At 38.0% G+C, this 20,263-nt stretch overlaps 2 protein-coding genes across 2 annotated transcripts in view; both read right to left on the bottom strand.

Moving 5' to 3' along the window:
• Window positions 1-8,568: 8,568 nt before the first annotated feature.
• Window positions 8,569-12,788, bottom strand: kcnk17 (potassium channel, subfamily K, member 17). Its single transcript, XM_056477048.1, has 5 exons — window positions 12,451-12,788; window positions 12,027-12,141; window positions 11,765-11,931; window positions 9,751-9,919; window positions 8,569-9,082 (listed from the first exon to the last, which is right to left on the bottom strand). Exons 1-5 carry the CDS (start codon window positions 12,682-12,684, stop codon window positions 8,868-8,870), a joined length of 900 nt encoding a protein of 299 aa, XP_056333023.1. The 5' UTR covers window positions 12,685-12,788; the 3' UTR covers window positions 8,569-8,867.
• Window positions 12,789-20,133: 7,345 nt separating this feature from the next.
• Window positions 20,134-20,263, bottom strand: part of kif6 (kinesin family member 6) — a 44,153-nt gene continuing 44,023 nt past the window's right edge. Inside the window, exon 22 of the mRNA XM_056477047.1 lies at window positions 20,134-20,257. Coding sequence (XP_056333022.1) covers window positions 20,241-20,257 — 17 coding nt within the window. The 3' untranslated portion in view covers window positions 20,134-20,240. The remainder of the gene's footprint in view (window positions 20,258-20,263) is intronic.

The following is a 20,263-nucleotide window of genomic DNA, read 5'->3' as shown; positions in this document are numbered from 1 at the left end:
CACTGACTGGTACAGTACGGTACGGTTCGGGTCGGTACGGGTCACCTTTATCAGGCTTGCGTTTCCACTACCAAGGGTACACTTTTGGTGGGCGTAAAATAAATATATAAATGCAACATATATGAACACATACAGGCCCTTACAGTCTCCGATATGTTAACAACTACAGAAAAACTACATATAGCAGACATTTAGCCTTATTTAGGTTCATAAACATCACACAACATAGTCCACAGTCAGTGCAAACCTCTCATCTGTGTCTGTAATCTTCACCAGCACATGTAACCTCCGTTAGACAGTAATTCTGTCATTCCCAGTTCAGAATAGTCCAGAAGGCGATGACAAACATGGCAGTTTTTTGTGATTCAGGTTGCTGAAATTATTTGCCCCTGAGTTTTGTCAGGCTTCTCCTTTGTTCGCGCTTTACTCTTGCTTTTGTCCTTTTCTCTCTGAATGTGTCACTCTCACTCTCAGTTTCCGACAGGATCGGGTTTCAAAAGCACGTCAATAATCAAGCGTACGTTATTATCATCAGCTCAAGAAGTTTGGTATTTCAGATATAAATGTGCACGCAAGCGCAAGCAAGAAAGTGAAACTGCTCGTGCTTCAGACTCACTTGTAAAAAACTAAGGGCCACAGGGTAAATCTGCTCTTCGTTTTGGCTTTGTGGCTGTTCATCAAAACGACGACAAGGTTTGTTTGAGCCGGGTCGACCATGGCTCGTTATTAAATGTATATATATTTACACTGTATTCTCGGCTGTGTATTTTAAACATTGCGGCTCCTTTGTTTTGATTCTGGCTTGTTGCGTAAGCGAATGACGTATCTCTGTAAACCAATAGCGTTCAGCTGTGTGTCTAGCTCTGCTTTTTGGTACCATTTCTCGTGTTTGGTACCCCTTCGAAAGGGTGCCAAAAAAGTGGTACGGTTCGTTTCGGTACGCCTTTTGACTGTGGAAACGGTACGGTACCGTACCACTCAGTGGAAACGGGCCATAAGTCACCTCTAGAGAGCAACTTCTAGGCTGTTGCCCTCTAGAGGTGACATAAGGATAAAGATAGGAATCCTTTCAACTTGACATCAATGCCAAATGTATCTTCATAGACCATTGGATGCCCAGAACGTGTCCTGTTGTGTAAGGAATAAGATTGAGTGCTTCGTTGGTATGTGCCCATTCTGAAGAATCCACACAGTTTAGGATTTCCTTTTCATGTGAATTGAATTCATGAAGTTGTAGACCCACACGCTTGCACAGGGCTTGGTCTTCAACGATTAGCTCTTTAGCTTCTTGTGTTGATGGAACAGAAATCAACCAATTATTACCGTAGAAGTTTTTCTTGATGAATGATGAGCCGGACCGGTATTCAGACTTGTATTGTTCCGCCAGAAACTTAAGGCCAAAATTAGCGCAACCGGAAGATAACGCTGCGCCAAATAGATGTACGGCCAACTTGTACTCTTGGGGCTCTCTCTCCATGTCTTCATTATCCCACCATACGAATCTTAAAAATTTTCTTTCTTCAGGAGGAACGACAAACTGGTGGAACATTTTTCGATATCACATGTTACTGCGACAGTCTCGTTCTTTAATCTGGACAAAACTCCAACCAAAGAATTAATTAAGTCTGGGCCACTGAGAAAAGTATCATTAAGAGAAACACCATGGAATTTTGCAGAGCAGTCGAATACCACTCTCAATTTGCCTGGCTTTTGAGCGTTATGAACGCCATGGTGTGGTATGTACCAAACTGTTTCTTCATCAGGTCCTGTAGGGGCTGGTTCTGCATGTTTTACTTTAAACATTTCTTCCATGAAACTTTGTAACTCATAATACTGTGGGTTATTTTTTAGCTTCCTTTTCAGATGTTGCAATCATGCAAGGGCAAGTTTTATGTTATTGGGTAGTGAAGGAGCGTCGTTACTCTTTAAGGAGAGAGGCAGCTGATAATGTCCATCATAGTTTACATTAAGAATATCACTAAAGATTGACGCAACTCCACCACCGTGACCAGTCTGATGAGCCTCGTGCTGATATAAGAATCCTGAAGGAGTGGCTTTATTTAAACTAATATAGTCATTTTGTTTAGTCCAGGTTTCAGTGAGACAGAGTGCAATAAGATTATTTTCTGTTATTTAGTTTCCAGTATGTGTTTTAGGTGCAAGTGACCTGATTTTTAAAAGACCAAGCTTTTTTCACTTTTTTTGCAGATTTTTTCAACCCAGGCTCATTCTGAGAACGTAGTCACGTGGACGTTTCTGGAGACCGCGAAATACGTTTGGGAGGTACCTATTTTTGCAGTTTTTGTTTTCACGAATCCGCGAGAGGCCACTGTGCGAGCTTTTTCCCGCGCCGTTCTCGCGTAAACCCACTAGAGGCTGCTGTCAAACGACCTTCTGCCTGGATGACAGAATGATTGACGGTGCGACCAGCCAATCGGCTGACCCACCATCCTCCGTCCCTAAACCCAAAACCTTTTCACAAAAGCCGTAAAAAAAAAAAGAAAAGCCCTCGTCTGATTTTTTACCACGTTTTCGGATTTTGACCACATTTTCACCCTGTGATGAACTTGTTTGCTTCATTTTTTGGATTTTGTTTTTGTTTTCTTACCTGATTTCTGGAACCGCTCTTCCCCGGACTCGAACCCGGTCGTCGTGGTCAGCCCCTCTCTGGGCCTCGTACACGAAGAGCTAAACGTACAAACTGGTTGCGGCGGGAAAGCCCTCCACACGGAGGCGAGCAGCCAGCCGGCAAGCGCCGAAATGCAGCCGTACGTACCCCCAGCTACGTATTTCACAGTCTCCAGAAACGTCCATGGGACTACGTTTTCAGAATGAGCCTGGGTTGGATTTTTTGGTTTGATTCTTTTCTAGAATATATAGTAAGTTTACCTCTTGATCTAATAATTCGAGGAACAGACACGGTCTCTATGGGGTTACACAGATATGCATTACTGTGATTTAAGTGGAACGAGCAAGTGTATATATGGCTAAAATGTGAATTTTCACTTACTAGTCAAACAGAACGAAGCATCCTAGAGATGTTGTCTGAAAGGAGTTCAGCTCCAGCCCTGCTGTGGTGCAGACCATCAGCACAGAAAACTCTAGAATGCTCCCAGAAAAGATTCCCGTTATTACCAAAGAGTATTTACTGTTTTTCACACCATGTTAATAGCCATTCATTCAGAGCAAAATTCTACTGAACCTTTCATTTCCTTGGTGCTAAGTTGGAAATGGTAAAGAAAACATGAATTGCGTGGCGGGCGAGGTGCGTCGAATCATCTCGAACAGGGTCTCCGTCTGCCGCAGCCCAGTGTCATACATTCCCATGTGGAAGATGACAGCTCTGATGCTTTCACCAGTGCTCAGGATAGAGCAGGCATGGGCAAACTCGATCCTCGAGGGCCGGTGTCCCTGCAGACTTTTGCTCCAACACTAGTCAAACACACCTGAACACCCTAATTAGTGTCTTCAAGATCACTAGAAAGCTACAAGCAGGTGTGTTTGATTAGGGTTGGTGCAAAACTATGCAGGGACACCGGCCCTCCAGGATCGAGTTTGCCCATCCCTGGGATAGAGGGTACCATAGAAGAAACATCCTTAACACGAGCACCGTGAGTGTGTACATTGTTACCTTTAGTGGAAGCAGCACAGATGTGATGAATGATGGAATTGCTGATGACTGAGACATCGTGACCCATCTTGCGGAGGGGAGGCAAAGCAGTTCTCTGTGGGGATCTCGAACACAGGAGGCGGCGGAGAAGGAGACATCCTGCCTCGTGTCCTGGTACGCATCCTGCGCTGCTGCACCCAGAGAGCCTAGAAGAGTTTTACTCTGCAACTGAAACTACTGATTCTGCCCTTTCTAGCACTTTGACATAGTTGCTCCATTTCACATTACACAAGAAAATCTGGGAAAAAACTGAAGCCATGGCACAATGTGCATACTGGTGTCTTAAAGAAAGCAGTCTGGAAAATGGAATGTAGATGGAAGAAAACAAATCCAGTTGTTTTTTGTTTAGCCTGGAAAGAGTGTATACTTATGTACGGTCCAACCAGTGGTGTCTACTGGTGGATGCAGGTTCACTGCGTGTTCGGTCTTTCCCATGCACAAAATCGAATTAGTTTGAATTAAGCTCATATCTGACTCCGATTTTATATGAGGTGGTTTAGATAATGAATATGTTTATCTTTCATTTTATCTGACTCCAACAATAAAACATTAAGAAGATTACTCAAAACTCAAAATAAAATGTTTTGAAGAATGTTGGAAACCTACAGAGCACCGGAAGTGACACGAGCAAATAATAATAATAATAATAACAAAGACTTTTGTATACTTTGTAGTGCGCACTGGACACATATCACATTAGCATGACATAAGTATTGCATTCACACTATATATTATTAAGTCTTCATGTCATAAACATACATATCGCGTAAGCACAACATTTCACTTGGGCCTGACAGAATCTGTGGACATTTTTTGGCTATTTTTTTTTTTAATTTTGTAAAAAAATCTGCAGGTTTTTGCATAATTATTTTGGGAGTATCGTAAATAAAAACTTAATATATGAAATAAAAATAATATCTTTTTAACTTTTATTTAATGTTTACAATGCAAATTCATCTAGATCCACTTATTTGGTTAACAAAGCAAGTCTCTCATATAATATACAGTACCTACTAAAAGACAGAAAATATTACTTTACAAATTATATAGTAAATAAATCAAGTGAACGCTTTCATAAAAAATAAAAAAAACGGAATAATTCTAAATTTACACACGTTTACACAAGTAAATAAATAGACTCAATGATGGGCTAAAAACATTCGGAAATCTGCAGATTTCTATGCCCGCAGATTCAGTGTGGGCCTACTTATCATTATCACATGTGCAAAACATATGTATCTTGTACGCACGACATAGGCATACATGTCATGTGCACACGACATACATGTCGCCAGTGGTGTAAAGTAATTACAAATACTCAAACTACTGTAATGGAGTAGTTTTTCTCAAGAATTGTAATTTACTGAGTAGTTTTAAAAGTGTGTACTTTTACTATCACTTGAGTACATTTTTAGTGCTGTATTGTTACTTTTACTCCACTACTTTCCTTCAAACTGCAGTATCTAATTTTATTTATTGTCTATGGAGATTAGAAAAATCAGTCTTGTGATTCCTGTCCAATCAAATCACACATAGAAGGTAGATCGCATCACAATGAACTACCTCAAGACAAGGGCGATTTATAATTGCAGCAAACTGTTTGGAAGCATTAAAAGTGTCCAAGAAGATGTCCATAATCTTTACACGCAATGACCTGGAGACTGTTCAGATCAGGGGTGTCCAAACTCAGTCCTGGAGGACCGGTGTCCTGCTTAGTTTAGCTTCAATTAACTTGCTTCAACACACCTGCCAGGAAGTTTCTAGTAACTAGTAAGGGCTTAATTAGCTGGTTCAGGTGTGTTTGATTAGGGTTGATTAGGTCACCGTCCCTCTAGGACCGAGTTTGGACACCCCTGGTTTAGATGCATGTCACTGATGAGAAGACGACGGATGTTTACTGTATGATGACCGAAATGGCCTTAAACACCCAGCAGGCACAAGACGCCAACATGACATCAGATTGACGTTGTACCCTAACGTCATGCATCTTGTTTGAAAATGAAAATTGGGTTGACGTCAGAACTCAACGTCAGGCCAACATCAATGTCTAACGTTCAACCTAAAACTGACCAAATATCAACGTCTAATGTTACAGCTTGACGTTGTGTGGATGTAACCACTATGATGTCTATCAGATGTTGGATTTTGGTTGCCATACCTGACGAATAAATGTCAGTATTTGATGTCAGTATGACGTTGGTATAAGATGTTGGCTCGACGTTGGATTTTGGTCACTTTCTAACAACCTAAAATCAACAAAGTATCAACATAATTTGACGTTGTTATTGGACATAAAAATAGTGTCCTTAGACGCTGGCTAGACATTGAATTTTGGGCACCTGATATCATGACCTAAATCTAACCTAATATTAATGTCTTATGATGTTGTGTGCCTGCTGGGCAATAACTCGATGCACTACAGAATGTTACGTTTGCACACATCCACAAATTACTTGTAAATGCATCAGCGTTTTACAGCGTAATCCTCACCACACTTGAGGTCTACTTTGTACTCATACTTTGAGTAATATTTACAACAGATACTTTTACTCTACTCACACTACATTTTTAGGCAAGTAATGGTACTTTTACTTGAGTATGATTTTTCAATACTCTTTCCACCACGTATGCATACGTATGATTATTATTTTTTTCAAATCACTATAGAGTCTCCTTAAAAACCTGTAACCATTATGTTGTAGTATTTCTTTTTACAAGAATAGATGTCAATGGTTACAGGTTTTTTCAAAATACCTTATTCCACGAACTCACACTTGCAATCGTTTAAGAATAAGGCGTATTTGGTGTGCTGTCCGGGGAGAGGGCTCTGAGCTCGGGGAGACACCCCAACTCGAGTTATTCCCCTTATCAGGAAACAGAGAGGAATTGGGATTCAAGCAAAGTATCTAGCCCGGCCCCAGAACGCTCCCTCCGGGATTGTAATGCTTAAGTGGTGAGGTGTCGGGGTGGTGGAGGGATGCTAAAGTCGTGAGATGCTGCAGGTAAAGGTGCGGTCACACTTGACTTTTCCTTCCATAGACTTCCATTCATACGCACGCGAATGCGTCAGACCGGAAACGCGGGGTCATGCGTCGAGTTTCGCAGGTTGCTGCTGTGCAAAGTTCAAGCTTGGTGAACTCTAACCTGCTAAATCGCATCACTTGACTGCGTGAGATCAATCGAGGATCAAAACAAGACCTCTCTGCACAGAAATTTAAAATATGGAGCAATCGCTCGCTTTTTTAAATGTCTAATCATCTTGTTTAATCCCGCCCCTTTTCGCAGCGCCGCACGACAGAATTTCGCACACACAAAGCCCGGTGTGACCGTAGCTTTAGACAGCTTTGGTATATATAGGGGTTTGGTCAAGAACTGATTGGATAATAGAATAATTGTCAATGACGTATTTGATACTGAAACTTCTGCCCGTGCTCCTCCCGAAATTTGTTTACAAAACATCACTTTGTGTTCAATGAAAGAAAAGAAACTCGTAGAAGTTTCGACCAACTGAGGGAGAATAAATAGTAAGTAAATCTTCATTTTTGGGTGAACTGTCCCTTTAAATAAAACCCTAATGTTCTGTTAATTAATTCGTTTTTTTATTGAAATTTTTATATATTTTTTGTTAAAAAAACAATACTGTCATTGCTCTAAATAATATTTAACATGCTGTAGGCTGTTAAAATTGTTTACCAACCAGTGCTAATTAAGTTCGACCTCTGGCTATCATGACATTGGTATTTTTGTGTCAAGGTACCTGTTTTCAGTGGAAAATTCCTCTATATAGTCGCCTGCTGCTGTGTGAATGGAAATGGAAATCCCAGTCAGTGGGTTTGCATGAACTAAATCTTCCAGTCACAGAGCTGACACGGCTTGAGCTACTGATGTACATGCAACACAGATATCAATCTATTGAGGTTGTTTGTAAGTGTAGGTGGAAAATATTTTTAAAGGAGAGCCATATAGTGAGTTCAGATTGCAATAGCAAATCATCTATATACGTTTTTTTTCATTGGCGTAAAATACAGTTTTGCACAGTCAAAGTCTGCTTTGCATTTAGAAGGTAACCATAGTAACATGATAGTTTTTTTACTTATCTTTTTAGTTTTGCACATTTTGTAAAGAGAAGTTGAAGTCAGAATTATTAGAATTATTATTTGATTTTTTTTCTTTTTTAAATATTTCCCAAACGATGTTTAACAGAGCAAGGAAATTTCCACAGTATGTCTGATAATATTTTTTCTTCTGGAGAAAGTCTTATTTATTTTATTTCAGCTAGAATAAAAGCAGTTTTTAATTTTTAAAAACCATTTTAAGGTCACAATTATTAGCCCCTTTAAGCTATTTTTTTCGATAGTCTACAGAACAAACCATCTTGCCTAATTCCCCTAACCTGCCTAGTTAACCTAATTAACCTAGTTAAGCCTTTAAATGTCACTTGAAGCTGTATAGAAGTGTCTCGAAAAATATCTTCAACTGTCATCATGACAAAGATAAAATAAATCAGTTATTAAAACTATTATGTTTAGAAATGTGCTGTTCTGTTAAACAGAAACTGGGGAAAAAAAATAAACAATATTAATAATTCAGGAGGGCTAATAAATCTGACATCAACTGTATATGGTGTGACGTTGTTTATGTAATGATACTGTGGGGAAATAATAAAAAATCTGGTTTCTATGTTGAAACAAATTGTCAAACGTTATCAGTTTATTTTAGATTCACATATTACAAGTAAACTGAGTATCAAAAGTGCTTTGACTGAAAAGTATGAGTTGATGTACGACTGGGGAATCGAACCTTAACATACAGCACAACAAAAACCTAGACCTCTCTATCACTCTTACAATTATACAATCAAAATGATTATACCCCGGCTTGCCAGTTTAATATCCCCAAATATTTAAATATATAAAATTATTACTGTGAGTAATAAAAAGTATATACAACACCAAACTTCTTTCCCTATTGTGAGATTTATGGGGATTTGTGGTGCGAACCAAAAATGTTTAGCCAAACAATTGATTCAATTTCATGACTGTGTAAAGCGTAAACTCTGTTTGCAATTTATTTAGCTGATTTCTCAGAATGTTACTAGTCATTTTGGGGTCAAGTCAATTATTTAAACCATTCAATTCATCGATAGTTCCAGTACTAATCGTCCATCAGATGTTTTCCTTTTTCCGTAACCTACTTCTCATGTTTCTTCCCCTTTCAGTCCTTTGTCTGGCTTTTCTTCAGTCTCATTCATTTGTGACTGTCCATTCTGCCTTCCTCTCAGGTAAGCGTTCAGACTTTCCAGTAAATCAATAGAGTGATTGACCAGAAGAGCAAGCCAAGCCAGGCCGAAGAATATCCAGACAGCCATCAAACAGCTGTACCACTCAGGGTAATTTATTGCTGGGTTGTGATCTGCCAACAAAGATAAAGCAAGGTGTACTTACAGTATTAGGGTAGAGCAAAATAATGAATTAAGGATATTACATTTAAATCAGATCTAATTTAGGAATGGAATTGAATGCATGTGTATTATACCCAATAGAGTGCACATAATACTGTGCTTATAACTGTCATAAATAAACATATTTTGAACTTGAATTGAAATTTGTGTCTTTCTTTCTGCATTTGTTTTTATTTGGTGCCTTGTTTCAAGATTCAAATTCTGGAAAATATTGATTCTATTCTGTATGGCAGTGTTTCCCAACCCTGTTCCTGGAGGCACACCAACAGTTCATGTTTTGGATGTCTCCTTCATCTGACCCATTCACTTCAGGTTTTGGAGTCTCTTCTAATGTTCTAATTAGTTGTTTCAGGTGTGTTTGATAAGGGAGAGGATGAAAATGTGTACAATAAAAAGCGTGCCTTCAGGAACAGGGTTGGGAAACTGCATTAGAAGAGACTCCAAAACCTGAAGTTAATGGGTTAGATGAGGGAGACATCCAAAACAAGAACTGTTGGTGTGCTTCCAGGAACAGGGTTGGGAAACACTGCTGTATGGTACATAACCATGACTTTTCTGAATATATTTAACACATGGAACGTAAATACTGTTTCATTATTTTGTATGTGTAGTCTACTACCTGCCACATAATCTCCAAATCCAATAGTGCTGAGTGTTATGAAGCAGTAATAAATGGCTTCAGCATAACTCCATCCCTCATACTCTTTAAAGAGCAGCATAGGAACCACAAGGTACAAGAACGCTGAACTCACAAAGGATATACTATGAATGGATATCCGTACACATTTCTGTGGGAGGAAACAGATTCATGGGTACAACGTGTATGCATGTACAGGCGAGGTGTGTACATTTTCATTTACAGTGCTCAGCATATATAAGTACACCCCTCACTAATCTACCTATTAAATTCATTTCATACTTTTTAATAGGAAGCTATACAATATTATATTTTTGCATATACAGTTGAAGTTAGAATTATTAGCCCACCCAATATTTATTAGAATTTAATAAATATTTCTCAAATGATGTTTAACAGAGCAAGGAAGTTTTTACAGTTTGTCTAATAATATTTTTTCTTCTGGAGAAAGACTTCTTTGTTTTATTTCGGCTAGAATAAAAGCAGTTTTTAATTTTTTATGAACCATTTTAAGGTCAAAATTATTAGCTCCTTTAAGCAATTTTTTTGATAGTCTACAGAACAAACCATCATTATACAATAACTTGCCTAATTACCCTAATCTGCCTAGTTAACCTAATTAACCTAGATAAGCCTTTAAATGTCACTTTAAGCTGTATAGAAGTGTCCTGAAAAATATCTAGTCAAATATTATTTACTGTCATCATGGCAAAGATAAAATAAATCAGTTATTAGAAATTAGTTATTAAACTATTATGATTAGAAATGTGTTGAAAAAAAATCTTCTCTCCGTTAAACAGAAATTGGGGGAAAAAAATAAACAGGGGGGCTAATAATTCAGGGGGGCTAACAATTCTGACTTCATCTGTACAGTAGATAATGTAGATACAGTAGATAATGGTCAGTACATAAGCCAAATCTGGAGCTTATCTGACAAAATAACTTACGATAACGAAAACGAGTACAGCCAAATGTATATGTTATAGAAAAATATTAAATACAAATTTTAAAAAAAGAGGAAAAATCAAAAGAGGGAAAAAATGTAAAATGTTTGTTGAAATTGTGAATTTTTTATTTTTTTTTGCAATATTTTGCAACCCAGGCTCATTCTGAGAACGTAGTCCCGGGGACGTTTCTGGAGACCGTGAAATACGTCCCGGGAGGTACGTATTTTTGCAGTTTTTGTTTTCGCGAATCCGCGAGAGGCCACTGTGCGCGCTTTTTCCTGCCCGGATGACAGAATGATTGACCGTGCAACCGGCCAATCGGCTGACCCACCCTCCTCCGTCCCTAAACCCCCTAAACCTAAAATTCACAAAAGCCGTCCAGAAAAAGAAAAGCCCTTGTCTGATTTTTACCACGTTTTCGGATTTTGACCACATTCTCATCCTGTGATGAACTTGTTCGCTTCATTGTTTGGATTTTGTTTTTGTTTTCTTACCTGATTTCTGGAACCGCTCTTCCTCGGACTCGAACCCAGTCGTCGTCTTCGTGGTCAGCCCCTCTCAGCCCCTCGAGTCCGCCAAAGTACACGAAGAGCTAACCGGACAAACTGGTTGCAGTGGGAAAGCCCTCCACAAGGAGGCGAGCGGCCGGCCGGCAAGCACCGAAAGGAACGCCGTCAAACCGCCCCACAGCGTTCGCTTAAAAAAATGAAATGCAGCCATACGTACCCCCTGCTACATATTTCGCAGTCTCTAGAAACGTCCACGGGACTACGTTTTCAGAATTTTGCTTGAATTTAATCGTATTATCTTTCAATTCCTAAATAAGTTAGGTGACTAAAATATTCTTTTAATAAACATATCTGTTTAATAAATCTGTTTTGTTTAAATACACCGAAATGCATTGCCTATATTCACTGAAAAGTGGATGAATCCGTTTATTTTCAAAATGGGGTGTACTCAATTATGCTGAGCGCTGCATGTATTATAAATATGTATACAACCCACGACTTCAACACTGACTGGTAACAAAAAATGAGTTCAATTCTCACCCCTCTGTCAATTTTTTTCTCCAGAAAATTGCAAAAATGTCTTTCAATTGCCAGCATGTATTTCCCAACTCTGTTCAAGACTACTACGTTCAGAGGAATGCCAAAAAGAGCAAACATCACACAGAATATTTGACCAGCTGTTGTCAGTGGAACTATATTCCCATAGCCTGCAGAAATAACAAAATAACTGAATGGGTGCCACACAACAAATCAGATTTGATTCAGTTATCAAATTTAAGGAGTTGCATTCCTCATTACTCACCAATAGTTGTGACCACTGTCGCCGCAAACACAGATGAACTGGTAAATTTCCAGAGGCCATCTGCAGTGTCATTACTGTCAGGACTCAAGCCACTCAGGGAAGCAGATTTGATCATCTTTGAGACAGTGAGGACAAGCAACAACTACGTAATTGTAATATATGAGCTAACAATAACAAACGATAACTAAGAGTGTGAGATTTTTTAACAGTAAGAGAGTATTTATGTATTTTTTTTGGCACAATTGAGAAAAAGCAGCAAGAATTCTGAACCAAGTTTTACAGGAAGTTGGAATTTAGGATTTGGCAATGAAATAACAAATATAGATGCTACACATACATTGAAGAGCATGTAAACAGTTGCCTAAACACTCCCTCACTGCATCGTACTGTTAAGCAAAATGTAGTCTCAACATCCAAGTCATACCTGTGCTAGTTCACTGAGGCCATTTTGACCCAGACAAGGGTACTTCTCAAGTAGCTCCAGTCTTTTCTCTTTCAAAAGAGCAATCTGTTGCAACACATACCATCCTTCTAGCTTCCAGAACACCAGCCCTCCAACAAGAACATAAGCTACGTAAAAAACTCCAAGGAAAAGGATAGAAGGTAACCGAGTTACACTGAGAAACTGACATAACTTTCCTGAAAACATGGAGAGCATGGTGCCTTTGGTGTCCTGGCTCTCCTGTCTGCCGATGCAGGATCGTGCTACTGGGTGTGGATTTACTCTGTTTACACGACAGGCAAATCACCCACTGTGTAATGAATTTCAGATTCTGACCTTACAACCTGACATGCAAACGCAATGCTAATTGAAGGAGAGCAGAAGAAACAGGGAAAGATGAGTTAAGGAGGAAGGCAAAAAATGATCATCATCTACAAAGAGAGGCAGTGGCATTGACTACGTTGACATGGACATCAGTAATCTAATTATTTGCCTTATTATGATTAAGGTGTTTACATGAGTTGCTTTTTGAATGTTCCTTTCTTGTTCCCATTTTACATAGCTACAGTACGTCACCTTGATGCTAGCTTCCTCCGGCGTTTCACGCAACAACAGTTTGTGTTCATCATGGCACCATATGTGATTTCGGCCATTTTGTTTTTAATTTTGCGACAAGTTAAGCTGTATTTCCTATCTCACACTGCCCTACTGAAAAAAATTGCTTAAACCAGCCTAGGCTGGTTGGCTGGTTTTAGCTGGTCGACCATTTTGGCCATTTCCAGGCTGGTTTCCATCCATTTCCAGCCTGGTCTTAGTTGGTCAGGCTGGGTGATGAACAGCCTTGACCAGCCTAGCCAGGCTGGGAGCCCAGCCAAAACCAGCTATGTCCAGCTTAAACCGAGCTGGTCAGGCTGGATTTAGCTGGTCATTTTCCAAGGGGTAATATCATTAAACTCACACTCTGAGTTTAAACCAGTGTTAATGTCATTATTGAAAAGAATGATGAAATATATTCATTGACAACCTTTTTTCCAAGACTAAGATGAGACATTGACTGGATGGCATGGGTATCATTAGATACTAAGGCCCAATCCCATTTCTACTCCTTAGCCCTTCTCCTTACCCCTACTTCAAGTTTTGCGCGCACCCACCAAGGGGTAGGGGTGTCCCAATTTTCTTTAGCTTGAAGGCGTAGGGCTAAGGGCAAGGGGGAGATACCCCTTCGAGCAAAGATTTTTCAGGACCACACTCGAAACCAAGGGGTAAGAACATTTCCCAGAATACACCAGCCACAGCTGCACCCAGAAGGAGATCCACAAATAGTATTTTTTGTCAATATTACAAATTTTTACAACAAGCAAGCACATGTTTTAATATAGTCATAACCATGTTCATGATTTACTGTCATGCTTTAAAATATATATATATAAATTTGTGATCAATAATCCCTAATAATAACTCCTGTATAGCGGTCCCACAACATTCTGACACTCGAATAACCTGTCAGAAACGTCTATTGGCTGGGAATGAGCTTTTAACAGTGTCTACTATAATGTTAATGTTGTTTTTGGTGTGCTTACATAGATGAATATGGCCACTGTGTAAATGTGCAGTACAGATACGATCTTACTCCCACATTAGAGTGGGAGTACATCAGTGATTTCCTAAAGATAAATACCAAAAAATAACCCAACTGAAATAACTACAGTCGCGATCGTCTGATCTCATATGAAGCAAGAGATCGCGATGACGTGTGCAGGTGCTGTAGTGCTGTCCCAATTTTTAGGGGTAAATTTTGAAGCCCTTCCCCTTCACACTCGTTTTTAGGGGCCAACGGGAACAGGGAAGGGGTAGGGGTACAAAAATAGAGTTGGTCCTAACAGTGATGACATGAATGTGCAATTTAAAGAAGACTAGACATATTAACCGATATTATGTTTTGTTATAGTTTGCAGGATGGCGCTGTTCATTTACTAGATGATGAGATCAGAGCATGTGCGTCCATAGATTTCAGTGACTTGCACAGCAGCTACGCTCCTTTTTCAAATGTATTTTTCAAGCCATAGACTATTCAACTGGCAGCTTGCAGAAAGACGTGAAAATTAAATCCCAAGAATTATTCATTTAGTTTGGTTTGTAGCAACAGTTGACGTGTGCCTGTTCCAAGTCTGACTGACTGATAATATGATTATAGATCAGAACTTTCAGTGCCTTTTTTTCTTTAATAATTGCAAGTAAAACATAAATGTCTGGCATCCCTTATCTGTACCACAGTGCTGAAGGCATTTAGCCTGTGTATATTGGCTGTTTCTCAATTCCAAGAACGCAGAGAACACACTCGTGTTCTTGAGGAGACCGGTCTTGCCAGGTCACCTCGGAAAAACAAACTCAGGAGACCACGAGAACAGAGAACCCCCCATCTCCTCCTTTTCCTCCCTTTTCAAAGGGGGACCTCTCAAGACCTACTTGATCTCGGATCTCCATATATGCTTATTTGACCGGGCGGGAGCCTTGGGCTCAAAATATCTCCGAGCTCAGAGTTCTCTCCAGGGACAGCATGCCAAACCTGCTATAAATGCTAAGCATATCTAAGCGGGAACTCTTGAAATGATAATACTTGTGAAAAGTGCTATACAAGTCAAACTTGAATTGAATTGGAAATATAATAGACACAAAGTATACTCTGCCTCACATGTGAACAGAACATGGGCTCCTGTATCCCTGTTTGTCCTGTGATTGTTTACATGTCTTTGCCTTGATTTGTGTTGGCCATGTGCTCTTGTCTTGCCTCCTTGTTTTCAGTTACCCCACCCTCTTATTTAGACCTTGTTTCCTGATTGTTTTCACCTGTCTCTCATGTGCTTTGTTATATATTGTGCTGTGTGATCTCAATTTTTTGCTGGTACGTTCCATGTGATGTTCTCATATCTTATATCCCAGCCTTGTATCCTTACATAGTGTTTTGTCTTGCCTGTTCTTCTAGTTCTCTTGTTTACTTATTTATTTGTTTGTTTTTTTGTAGCTACAACTTTCATATGTATGTTCCTAGTCTTATTGATTGTTTAATTTCTCTCTTTAACACTATAGAAGTCTGTAGTTCAATTTTTTTTTTCTGTTTTGCCTAGTCAGTCCCCTTTCTACTCGGATTTATATTCGATATTATATTTTCTATTAGATTTAGTTTTGATATTTTATTGAACATTTATTGCTGCCTGTTTGCTGTCCTGTCTTGTATCTTATACTTTTCCAGTCCTATCCCATGTCCTGACTTCCCTTGCCTGCCAGTCTGGAGTTTACGTGACTTGCTCCCAGTATCAAGCTCTAATTTTGATCACTGTTGCTCCTACTCCTGGCTGGCTGTTTAATCTGGTGCCATCTTGTCCCTACCACTGGCTTCCCTGTGTTATTGCCCCTACTGTTTGGACATTGTCATCCTCTTGTCAGTCAACTAGTGCTTAATTGCATCAATAAACACCTTTGTTTTGTTCATTTCTGTAACTGGATCCGCTTTCTTACAGCCACCCGTGACAAGTAATAATAATAATTTAGAGATTTATAAAGCACAAACAGTCCTCACTTTAGATTGTCACAAAACCGAAGTTGTGTTAATAAATCATTTATTAATATTGTGTTATTAACATTAACATCTTAACATTAGAAGGTTCTATCTGACATTTTTGTCAAAATTGAGTTATTCACAATTCACACTTATTAAATGACAACTTATTTACATGATGTGATGTTTTTTTTATAAGTTCTCTACATTTTAAGACAAAAAAAAAGGTTTTATCTACAAAGCTGAGCTCTAGCTTGGCTCCATAAGGTTATTTCTGTGAGAAAATCAGCATTTCAAATGCACTGACAAGGGCCAATCGGGATTAGCTTTCTTTGTCATTTCGCTGGACTGCTCCATTGACAGTGGGAAACACCAGAAAGATAAAATCAAAGTCGGCTAAATAATGACACACTACACAAAATTGAGAAGAAACTTGAAACTGAAAAGATGTAAATGAAGCATTTTTTGACATTGAGATGAAATGTTAAATTTTACATTGCTGAAAAGAAACGAATATTAAAAAATTATATATAAATGTGAAATATTCTTATTTGTGTATATGTAGTCAGTGAAACATTTTTCAGTGTATATTAAACTCATTTGCTGATTGTTTTCTTTTAAAGTCTTTAAATTTAATATTAAGCCTTGAAGGGCAAATACTTAATTAAATTCATGGGGCATATAATAATATAATTCAATAAATAATATAAAGCATAAAATTTAATAAATATTAACATATTAATTGCATAAAATGAACATCTGCACTGGACAAAATATTTAGTCTTGTAAGCTTAATTTGAACAAGAATAAATATTAATCCTAAAACATGAAATAAATGTTATAGAAAGCAAAAATGTCACTTTCTCAAGCATCAACATATTGTTGCAACACCAAATGGTATATTTTTGGATTGTAATTCTTGAAAAGTAATGCATTAATGAATGATCTGCCAGATAGAACCTTATAATTCCAAATGGAAAATTACTTTTCAGAATTAGAAGGTTCTATCTGCATTTACCGTAGTATTTTTACTCCAATTTGTAAATGTAAGAGAATTTTGATATTTACATTTAGAGTACATTTAGGGTCTCTGTCATGTTAATGTATGAAAGAGAACTCTTACACACGTATTGTATATATATGCTATATAGGATGCAAAAACTTTGAAGCTCGATATCTCAAAATCATTTCGAACGCAGATAGAATCTTATAATTCCAAGGTGACGACATGCCTGAATAACAAGCTATATAAATGTTAATTTGAATAGTTTATTAATCATTAACTAACTAATTCCAAATGATCTTGAACAAAAACACACAAACTTAACTGCTTTGTAACTAATGCAATACTTAATTTAGTGATGATAATCATTAAAGTATGAAAATACAATCATTAAAGCACATTATACTTGTGCTTACAATCAAGAATACAGCATTTGAAGCTATACTTGTAAACTGCTTACTAATGTCTAAAATTGTTAATTAACTTTTTTCTAATGTTTAATATATGATTCATATTGTGCAGTTATTATAAAGTGTTAACATGAACTATTAATGATGATTCAACTTAAATTTAGCATTGATTGAATATTAAAAATAATGATTCTAGCAGAATATCAACATTGAATCAATGTTTGCCTGTACAAATCACTCAAGCACTCACAGATACTAAAGCTCTGAAGCGCTATAGAAAAAAGTTAAATAAATAAGAATAATAACAAATAAAATAATAATAATAAAAATTATATATATATATATATATATATATATATATATATATATATATAAAGCAGTTTAGAGAGATAATTTCGTTTTCTAAAACAATGCTGCTGATAAAAAGTACATTTTGAAATGTACAATTACAATGTATTAATACTAGTTTTAATATTTGACACAACATATACTATTTTACGATATATTAAATACTAATATATTAAAGGTGAATCTTTTTAAAATTCTGTTCTCTTCATTTGCCTTAAATATAGGAATGGCTGGTACAAAAAAAATCAGATTAAACAAGGTTGAGGGATTGAGTCTCTAGGAAAGCACAAACTATTAACATGTGTCATTTTAATTCAGTATAAGTTGCTTTATATAAAAGTGTCTGCAAAATACATGAATTTATTTAAGGAAGCAAAGGCCCCTTGTATCTGTTCAATATGATGAAATAATGTGCTGCTCCCTTATGCAAAAGACTGCTCAAAACCTTATTGCTCAAACAAATCTATTCAGAGTCATGCAAAATAGTGCATCATATTAGCAAAAATGTCCAAAAATGGCGTTTTAGTTCAGGTTAAAAAAAAAAGATCAAGTTAAGAAATAAAAAAACTATTAATTTATCAGGTTTATCTGAGAGGAAAGCCACTGAAACCACTGGGATGATTAAATAAACAAGTATCTCTAGGACTGTTTCTGTATCCCAGTGTTTCCTATGACACCTTACACACAAGGAGACACACTGATAATAAATATCATATATGGCTATAGCTTTTCATACCAGTCATATAATTGTTTATTATTATCACTATTATTATTATCATTGTCACAATCACCAACGATCTTGTCCATACAGACCGCTGGAAAACTACAAATCTGCCACCAAAACAACTACAAATCCCATGTTACCTGTTCACACACACCTTTTCCGGATCACTGATGATGACACACTCACACAGATGACCCCCCCAACCCACACACACACACACACACACACACACACACACTTCCTATAAACATTGCCCCCCCCCCACTTTTCATAAACATTGCCCCCCCCCCCCCCTTTTCATAAACATCACGCTTCTCCCCCCACCCCACCCGACCCCACCCCACCCCACTTTTTATAAAAATCACGCTCCCCCCCCCACCCCACTTTTCATAAACATCACCATCCCCCCCCCCCACTTTTCATAAACATCACAATTCTACCCCCCACCACACTTTTCATAAACATGACCATCCCCCCCCCCACTTTTCATAAACATCACAATTCTACCCCCCACCACACTTTTCATAAACATCACCATCCCCCCCACACTTTTCATAAACATCACAATTCTACCCCCCCACCACACTTTTCATAAACATCACGCTTCTCCCCCCCAACCACACTTTTCATAAACATCACGCTTCTCCCCCCACCCCACATTTCATTAACATCACACTTCTCCCCACCACCCCACTTTTCATAAATATCACGCTTCTCCCCCCCACCCAACTTTTCATAAATAACACACCCGCCACTCCTTTGTTCATAAACATCACGCTTCTTCCCCCGCCGACCCCACTTTTCATAAACATCAAGCTCCCACCCCACCCCACCCCACTTTTTTATAAACATCATACTCCACCCCACTTTTCATAAACATCACCCCTCACCACCCCACTTTTCATAAACATCACACTTCTCCCCCCCACCCCACTTTTCATAAACATCACGCCCCCCCCCCCCCCCCCCCCCACCCAACCTTTCATAAACATCACCCCTCACCACCCCACTTTTCATAAACATCACGCTCCCCCCCCCCTACTCTTATTATTATTATTACTACTCTTATTATTAAAGAAGTCACCTCTGTTGTCAGCGTCCTTACATTACAATTATATTATTAGACAGTTCTGTGCACATGTTTTAGGCCACCATTATGTTTGCTGTTTTCATGGAACTTGAATGTACAAATGGAAAGCAAGACATAACAAGAAAGAAAATAAAAGAAACAAACACAACTTGAGATATAATAATGATAAATAGCTGTAGTTCATAGAAAAGCATTTATTTACTGTTAAATAAGGTTCTTTGAATTCACAATTATCTTCACTCCTAGTAAAACAAGCCTTTAATCTTTGTCCTTACATTGAAAAATTAGACATTTATTATGAATGAATGAACAAGAGCTACTTTGTCACGTGATTATAACGCGATTAACATAAATCATTTGACAGATTTATAAAGCAGAAAAATAGAAAATAAGTAAATGTTACCATTTTAGAGTACAATTTTATATAGATTTTATAGTGTAAAAACGTATAAGAGGTTGACAGATTTTTGATCAGGTTAAAATTTTTTGAAAGCTTGTAAAAATGACTGTTGCTACAGCATATACAAATACATAACACATATATACATGCTGCTTATTTTGAGCAAGATAAAAAATCTGTTACCGTGCGGGTTTGTACAATATGCACAAATGTGTTCACTGTTCCCTGGTCGTAATTCTCCTCAGTGCATAGTCTCTCCTGAAA

The sequence above is a fragment of the Danio aesculapii genome, chromosome 17 (genome assembly GCF_903798145.1).
Source record: "Danio aesculapii chromosome 17, fDanAes4.1, whole genome shotgun sequence".
In the NCBI taxonomy this organism is placed as follows: Eukaryota; Metazoa; Chordata; class Actinopteri; order Cypriniformes; family Danionidae; genus Danio; species Danio aesculapii.
This window is presented reverse-complemented; position numbering and strand designations above follow the sequence as displayed.